This window comes from Astatotilapia calliptera, chromosome 6 (genome assembly GCF_964374335.1).
Source record: "Astatotilapia calliptera chromosome 6, fAstCal68.1, whole genome shotgun sequence".
Classification (NCBI taxonomy): Eukaryota; Metazoa; Chordata; class Actinopteri; order Cichliformes; family Cichlidae; genus Astatotilapia; species Astatotilapia calliptera.
In genome coordinates, this window is record NC_137427.1 from 10,497,358 (window position 1) to 10,506,307 (window position 8,950).

At 37.3% G+C, this 8,950-nt stretch overlaps 1 protein-coding gene across 1 annotated transcript; it reads left to right on the plus strand.

Annotated features, from left to right (window-relative positions):
• Positions 1–1,560: 1,560 nt before the first annotated feature.
• LOC113023815 (LITAF domain-containing protein-like) lies at positions 1,561–5,282 on the plus strand. The gene is made up of 5 exons (XM_026170207.2): positions 1,561–1,625; positions 3,101–3,217; positions 3,367–3,420; positions 3,566–3,716; positions 4,484–5,282. Exons 2-5 carry the CDS (start codon positions 3,106–3,108, stop codon positions 4,587–4,589), a joined length of 423 nt encoding a protein of 140 aa, XP_026025992.2. The 5' UTR covers positions 1,561–1,625; positions 3,101–3,105; the 3' UTR covers positions 4,590–5,282.
• The last annotated feature ends 3,668 nt before the right edge of the window (positions 5,283–8,950 follow it).

The window sequence follows — 8,950 nt, forward strand, 5'->3', positions numbered from 1 at the left end:
TGTCTCTGTGTGTTGGCCCTGTGACAGACTGGCAACCTGTCCAGGGTGTACCCTGCCTCTCGCCCTATGACAGCTGGGATAGGCTCCTGCGCCCCCCGTGACCCTGAAAAGGATAAGCGGATGGATGGATGAAAATCCTTTGAAGTCAATGACTTCCTGAAGACTAGAATCCATAAATATCACCAAGTGCTATGTTTTCTCTATTGTTAGGCCTTCACTGCAGCCACTTTCAGTTGTGTCATATTTGTGTATCTTTAGCATTCAGTTTTGTATTTAATAACTCAAATCAGGCGACTGATCATTGAAGAATATCAAAGTTCTTTGCCTACAGAACCTCTTGGGCTGCTTTTACAGGATACTTTATATTCCATCCTTCTGGTACAAGTACCTTGGTTACGTCTGTCCAAAGAATTTATAAATTTTTACTACCACTACTACTACTACTAATAATACTAATAATGATACTAATAATAATGATAATGAATCTTCCTCTTAACCCTCTTAATCCTCTGTGCTTGGTACCAGACAACTTTGGTCCTGTTAGCTGTAGTACACTCATACCTCTATGGATCTGGTGCTTAGGCCCTATTTTTGTGCTGCCATGATCAGAGCTTTTGTGCTGTTCTTTAAGCAGGCCTTTTTTAGCCACTGGTAGGATATCTTGATACCAGCCATTTCCTCTATCTGTCAATGGTACAGCCCATAAAGGGATGGGACATTGATTCATGACAGTTCCTCCTCCTGTTCCTCTTCAGCGTCTGTCCTCAGCTGCCTGAGGAGCAGCCCATCTCCATGTGTTTCATTCTGGATTGTGCCCTCGACACTTACTAATTCTTGCACTTCCTCTTTCCATTTCTTACTGATAGGGAGTATGTACTGATTGCTTGGATCTTATTCCTGATGTTCAGTGTATTCTTCAACGCCTGTTCTGCCTTCTGATCTGTGGGATACACAGGCACACAGGTTGCCCTGCGTGTCTGCTATTCTGCCTTCTGACAGTTCCACCCCTGCAGTCCTGATCACCTTCCCCGTTTCATTTGACCACACTTATCCTGTCCGAACAACATCTCAGTGACCTCTTTGTAGAACATTTCTAAATCTATAATGATTCCTTCTGGTTCCAAACTTTGAACATCCATGACTTTGGAAAGAGATTATAACACATTTAAGAGATAACAGCAGTCCCACTATTTTCCTTTTTTTTTTTTTTGGTCATTTTCATTCTTTTTTTTAATATCTTCCTGGAAACCTAGAAGATGTCCAAATCTCCTGTAATGCTAAGAATACTTGTTGTTAACCACCATTAATATTTAAACAGAAGCTGTTATTATTTATTATTTAAGATGAATTCTCCCTGTTCACCTGTAAATGAATATGCTCCCTGTATAAAAAATGCCGGAAAACCAAACTTCATATCTTCAAAAAGCTGGAAACAATGTGTGAATGTTTCATGCTTTATGTGTGTGTGTGTGTGCATTCTTGAATATGTAAACAGAAATACCTGTCTACTCACATTGTTGCTCCACCTTCTTTTTGTAACATTTATTTGTTCATCCCAGTAACTCTCATCAGAGAAAGCAGCAGGATCCCGTTGGCTCACATAAACGTCTCACTAATTCATCAAGGTAAGGACCGTCTGATCTCTTCTGAAATTATGAAAATACAGAAAGAAAAAAAAGAAACAAACAATAAAAAACGGTGCTAATACAATATGAAACAAAAGGTTTCATGTTGGTATAATATAAATAACAAACAGAACAAAATTAAATAAGTTTAATATAAATATAACAAGTAAAAGATCATTTTGTTTGTTATATATGAAAACAACTGATCCAATGAATGGTGGCTTTCTTTGTTTTTGAAAAAAAAAATAGAGAAAATGGAAGAATGAAAATGAATAAAATGTAAAAAGTAAACACAATTACACAAGTGCCGTTTTATACTTTGCTGTGATTTATAAAACCATTTAACATCTGGTGATGGAATGTGTGTTTATACCACTTTTAAAGAGGCACTGGCTCCTCGCATAGGAAAGTTTTAACTTTTATCTTCTTATCAACTCACTGACAGGTTAAATAAGATCTGTTTCGGTGGTGTACACTTTTACATTTAGTTCTTTGTAGGTGACCCATTTTAGCAAGTGCATTTTCTGGATTGCAGATGCCGAAATGGCACAATAGGTGCAGTTATGAAAACATATGCAAATAACACCCTGATCTCTGTGACCTAAAAGATTTAGGATTATATTTAGGAAAACACATGGTAAGAATAAATACAAGTCAAACAATTATGTTTGGTGATTTCATAAATATATTTAATATAAATATATACTCATAAGAAATAATTCTTTGGGGATGTTGAAAAAGTTTTTGAATTTTAAATGTAATTAGCATAAAAGGTAATTTGTATCTTTGGAAACAATAGTTTGACAAAGAAAAAGTAAACGTAATATATCAATAATTTACATGCAATGTAAAAAACAGAGAGTAGGAGATGAATTACACATTATCACCATTTCATGCTACCATGATGACGGTTTTCGTCATCTTGCCTGCCAAAGCATGATTGACTTTTGTTTTTTCAGTGATAAAAAACTACTGCATTCCATGCAGGTGGTGTATTAGTTATGCATACACATCTGAATGAAAAGGATTGTTGTAAGACAGGTGCATTGTGTTTCACCCTTTACTTTTGATTACAACCAGAAGAATTCAGGTCAGTGAGTCTATCTCAGCGGTCATTGGGCAAGAGGGCGGGCACTTCCTGGACAGGCTGCCAATCTAAAGCAGGATCGGTGCATAGAGACAGAAAACCATTTATGCTCATATTCATACCTATGGCCTGTTTAGAATCATGATGTCCTTTGTCTGGAGAGAGTTCTCTGGAGAGAACCCACAAAGACACGGAGGGAAGATACACATTCCACACAGAAAGGCCCAAAGCTGAATATGAACCCAGGAGCTTTTTGCTGTGATATAATTCACTGCTTTACAATATTTCAACCTTGTTGCCAAGTTTTCACTCTTCACTCTATTTCATTTTCAGATTACAAAGCTTAACTGTACTTTCTATTTAATTTTCCCCCTCCTCCTATAAACAGACACTATGGAGGTACCCAATACAGGTTTCCCAGCACCACCGTACCCCGGTCCCCCTTTGGACTACAACGCTGTTCAGCCTGTTGTCCAGCCTGTTGTTCAGCCAGCTGTTCAGATTGGTGAGAGATCAGAAGCTACCAGTCATTTTATTTAAATAGTTCGCCTGTATTGCTCTTTTATGATTTGCCACTTTAGTCGGTGTGGTTGAAGGTTTTCTTCAGCTTTTGTTAAGATTGTTTAAAGTTAAATATCTTTTCTTTATGTCCAGTTCAACAGCCTGCATACCAATACAATGCACTACAACCTCAGGTTGTGCAGCCAGGTGAGCGTCTTTCTTCAGTTCAATATGAATTTGCAAAATTAAGCAAAAACTGAGATAGTTCCAAATCCAGTCTTCATGGTGTTTTAGTGAGGAAGTATTATTGTTATTAAAGTAATCAGAAGAGTGTGCTTTGTTGTTTTTGCAGTGAGTCAGGTGGTGGTGATGCAAAGTCATCTCCCAAAAGATGTTCCTGGACAGATGAAGTGTCCTCATTGCCAAACCGATGTTGTGACTAAAACCGAGTACAAAATTGGGATCCTCACCTGGATAATTTTTGGCGTATTACTACTTGTAGGGTGAGTTAAAAACCCCAGCACACATGACCAAAAAAACCCTCATACACGCTCCAAAACGTCATACAGGAGTGGTTACTCAACAACACATAAATATATTATAAATATTCTAGTAAAAACCGAGACAATGAAAAGCAAACAGTTTACATTCAGATGTTTCTGCAGAGTGTGATGCACCTCAAATCCATTCAGGTCTACAGAAAGCTTTTAAAATTAAACAAATCAAAACAGAATTTGGTCTACGCTGAAGTTTCCTTTTTTAGTAAACTAATTAAATTTAGGACCCAGAATGGAATATGTGTACAAAGAAAATATTCCATTGTATATTAGATAACTCAAGAGCAGTTTGTCAATTCCTGTTGTTCTTGTTATATAAATATAAATGGTGTAATATATATTTGAAAAGCAAAAAGCAAAGGGATTACCATAATATACGTGTTACTGTTGCTGAAAACACCGACGAAAATTACTTAATATTATCACTACATACATCATAGTTACAAACAAAACAACAAATCGTTGGCAATATGGTGACAATGCAAGACAACGTGAGGATTGTTATTGAAGTCAGTCTTCTTCTCACTGCATGCCCATTAGTTCTGGTAAGCAACTAAAATAACAGATGTGTGACTTCTGTGAGTTCAAGATGTAGACTTTAACAAACATTCAGCATAACTGATCATTCACACGAGGAACTTAAGCTTTATGTTAAACCTGTGTAATATGTGATGTGATCATTATTTTGATGCCATTTTGTTGGTTCAAACCAGCTGCTGGCCTTGCTATGTGATCCCCTTCTTCGTCAAAGAATGCAAGGATGTGGAGCATTCCTGCCCCGCCTGTAACAGCGTAATCCACATCCATAAGGTCCTATGAAGCAGAACTACAGTTTACCTTCTACTGGACCAACAGCAGCAAGGCAATATGTGTTTTACCTGTATATGTACTGAACATACTGATAAAAGCTATACATATCAGCAATAAAAGAGCTTTCTTGTTTTCCAGGTGATTACTTGAATCATGTTAAAAAATATAAGTTAATTATCAGGATTGTTTTTATTTGTTTTTTTAAAACTTGTAGTGAGTGGTGTGGTCTTGGTATGAAATACCTCAGTGATGAAGTGAAATGAAGGATAATATGTATTAAATGAACTCTAGGGGACTTTTTTTTTTTTTTTTAAATATTCCTACGAGTGAAATTTGTATATTTTTCCACCTAAAGTTATTATCTTGATTTTCTTTTTGATGACATATTGAATGTTTTTAATCAAATTCATATTAATTTAATATAAAAAGACAGCAAAACTGATAACAATACAACAGAAGATAACATGTCAATATTGACCAGTGATCATATTTTAGTCTTTTAAAAACACTGGACACTTTTCATGCAACATTAACTTTTTAAAAAAAATAAATGTATTGTCACCCAATAGGTATTACCTAAATCACTCATACAGTTTCTCTTGGCTTAATTCTGTTTACATTTAAGTCTTTTTAATTACAATAATAATTCACTGTTTGTAAGATGGAATCATGATTTACAAATAAATAAATGTTTAATTATCAGTGAAGTGCAACATTTCTTGACTGTATAACTGAAGACTGCAATAAAGTCAATAAATATTCCTTATATAAGAAAACAGGTAAATTTAAGTTTTAACCCAAACATTTACTCTTTACTACTTTATTTGCTCTTTCATAAATGAGAAAACAGATAAATAATTTGATGGGTAATATTGGTAAAGTAAGGCATAAATGTAAAAGTTTTTTTATTCAATAGAGGGATGTGTGTGTTTTTGTGTGTGAACTGATTGGTGCAATATTAAAATATAATTTATATGCGGGTCTGGTTACATTGATTGATGGAGTTACAATGTCCCGGGCCGCAAACAGCTGATCTGAGCGCATACATGCACCACCACCATTAGTCTACTATTGTTGCGCTGGGTTACCGTGGCTGCACATCTTTTAGTTAACCGGGCAGTTAAACAGAAAAAGGGGTGAGAGGTATATTTTGAGCCGCACAGACGGTGGCCAACATATTTTTTTTGCTTACCTTTAATAAGGCCGGTTGCGTAGACACCTCGCCGTTTATGCGAGTGGTTATGCAAGCCGATGGTGTTCCAGGGTTCAAATAGTGGGTTCGCGTGCGCTTGGAAAGGTCATGTGAACTGCATTATTTTTGTTTGTGTTTTTTGTTATTGTGAAACACTGTAGGCTGCCTGGAAGTGGTCATAAATGTCTATATATATATATATATTGTAGGAATACAGCCGGAAATAAGCTGAGGAAAAGGAGGTATTAATAGACCTCTCTGCATTGAATCATTTCTGTTATTAACCTCTGTCTCTCTTCCACAGCATGTATTTTATCCTGTCTTCCTTCTCTCACCCCAACCGGTTGCAGCAGATGGCCCCGCCCCTCCCTGAGCCTGGTTCTGCCGGAGGTTTCTTCCTGTTAAAAGGAAGTTTTTCCTTCCCACTGTCACCAAAGTGCTTGCTCATAGGGGGTCATATGATTGTTGGGTTTTTCTCTGTATCTATTATTGTACGATCTACTGTGCAATATAAAGCACCTTGAGGCGACTGTTGTTGTGAATTGGCGCTATATAAAAAAAATTGAATTGATGGCAGGTATTAGAGCCATATATTACTGTAAAGACATTGTTCCTGACATCTTGCCTGGATAAGCATGGCTGACTTTTGTTTTTCCAGTGAGTAAAAACTACTTCATTCCATGCAGGTGATGCAGGTATAAGTATTTTGTTATGCACATGCATTTGAATGAAAAGGGATTTCTGCAAGATAGGTGACTCATGTTTCACCTTATCGATCTTGCTTACAACCAGTTGTTGTTTTGACTTTTCTCACTCATAGTTTTGGGTCTGAACACAGTACAGGAGACAACATGCTTGGTTTCCTGTAACATTCATTATAGACGAGTTTGACCAAAATTTACTCTTAAACCATTAAGTAATACTAAAATTCAAATCTGAAATATTTGAGCAAATTTGATAACATTTTTGATTTTTAAAATTGTGAGCCTTGTGTGAGGACAGGTGGGACTTGATAATAAAAGGTTATTTGAGCTTCACCTTTAAACTCTGAGTAACCTTAGCCAAAATTATTTTGTACATTAGGCTAAAATAGTTTGATCATCAAACATTTTAGTGCAAAAATAACAAACCCACCGGACTCACAATATTTCCATGCTTATTTACTGTCCGTCTGTTTTAGTTACTTAGACAAACTAGCCTGTTTGTCATGTTGTTGGGTTGTGGACCCAGCGTTTTATGTTGTTGTTGTTGTTGTTGTTGTTGTTGTTGTTGTTGTTGTTGTTGTTGTTGTCGTCGTCGTCGTCGTCGTCGTCGTCTGTGAAGGTTCTCAGTCATGCAGGTCATCGTAGTCTACAGTGTTGGGTAAGTTACTTTAAATTAGTAACTTAGTTACATTACTAGTTACTTCTATCAAAAGTAACTCAGTTACTTCAAGTTACTCGTTACTTTCAAAGTAACTAGTTACTAGGGAAAGTAACTTTGGTTTTACTCAGAATTCTCTTGTTAATGTGTTGCTTCCATAACTTTGCCAGTCTTCTAGCTTACTTTCTTGCCACAAGTGCACTGTGCCACCTACCAATAGAAAGGAAAAAATAATGTGCATATTTCCACGAGAGAAATCCCACGCCTGGACCATCATTGACCGCTGCCATGATTCCAGCCTACGTCACAGCGTCATGTGCGCTTTTTACATCCAACACAAAAACTGCAGTCGTGGTGCTTTCAATTGTACTCAGAACTCGGAAATTCTGCCTTCCTAATGGGAAGATGTAGGTTACACCAGACTGCAGATGAGCTGCTTACAGGGCTGGACTGGGACAAAAAATCGTCCCGGGTGTTTTGACTAGAGACTGGCCCACCATATATAGGAAAAATCATAAAGACTTTGAATGAAAACAAACACTGTTGTGACAGTGATGAACACTGTTTTGATGGTATATATGCATCAATCTATCAATCGTTTGTTGTAAGATTCAGATAATTATTTTTTAAAAGCCAGATATTTTAAATGAGAATAAGAAAGAAAAGTATTTCTTTGTGCCCCCCTCTCCCTGTTAATGCCCTACCTGCCCCCTTGGCAACACTTTGCTAGACCTGCCCCTGCACAGTTACCAGCTGTCAGCTACGTAGAAAACGGATCCTGGTGTTATTTGTCTCTCAGAAACAGTTCATAACTTCCCTTCAACTCATTTATGTCACCTATAGGGTAAACCTGTTTCTCCATCACCTGCTCAGCCCTGATGATTCAGTAAGGACATCTCCTGGTTTCATTTTCACGTTTTCCTCTCACCACATATCATGACCAGCAGCTTTTACAGCTGTGGCTCCAGCAAACATCAGCTGATACTAGAAATTAATATTAAATAAATTTTAACAACAGCTGATCAAGCTTAAACGTGCTGCTGTTGTTTAGCGCGATATCCGCTGGTTTCTTCTTTCTGGCGCAAAGTGGGCGATAAATAAACAAGAGAGAAAAGCCGATCAGCTGATCATTGATCAGTTTCATGACTGAAGTAGAAACAGGAGAACCAGGGGAGAGAATGAGAGAAGAAGAAGCAGCTGTGCAGCGTAAACACAGAATAAATCCAGCTTTGTGTCTTTTTCATTGTAGCTGAAGTCTGGGACAAACTGTGCTCCCTTTCACCTCAATACGAAACGCATAATATTTTCTCTGAATACGAGACGATTCTGTTTTTTAGGGGACGGTTGGTGGTCTACAGTCCAGAGCAATCCATTTTGCGAGATAATTTGTAAGTTTGTCCGATGCTGACTTACTGATTTTGGTCCTGAAGCCAGTCATTTCATCAAGTTTGGGCTGCTGACACCTTTTGTTGGTACTTGGACTGCTACCGCTAACAGCTCCCACAGTTTCTCTGTTCGCTGCAACATGTTTTGCATTTAAATGCTACCGTAAGGTTGAAGTGCTTCGGTGGTATGCATACTCCCTTTTGTACAGTTTGCACAAAACCACGCTTTTATCAAGGCTTCCGTTGAGTAGTCTTTTGAAATGAAATTTACCTCCGATCAGTCCTAACAAGGCTTCTTTGTAGCTCAGATGTGTGCATCAGTTTAATCGGTATACCAGTAAATCGTGCATTGACAGAAGTTCCCCTTTGCTTGGAATGCAAAGTGCAATTAAATGTGTTATTTTTTCAAATTAATTAATCACAATTAACAC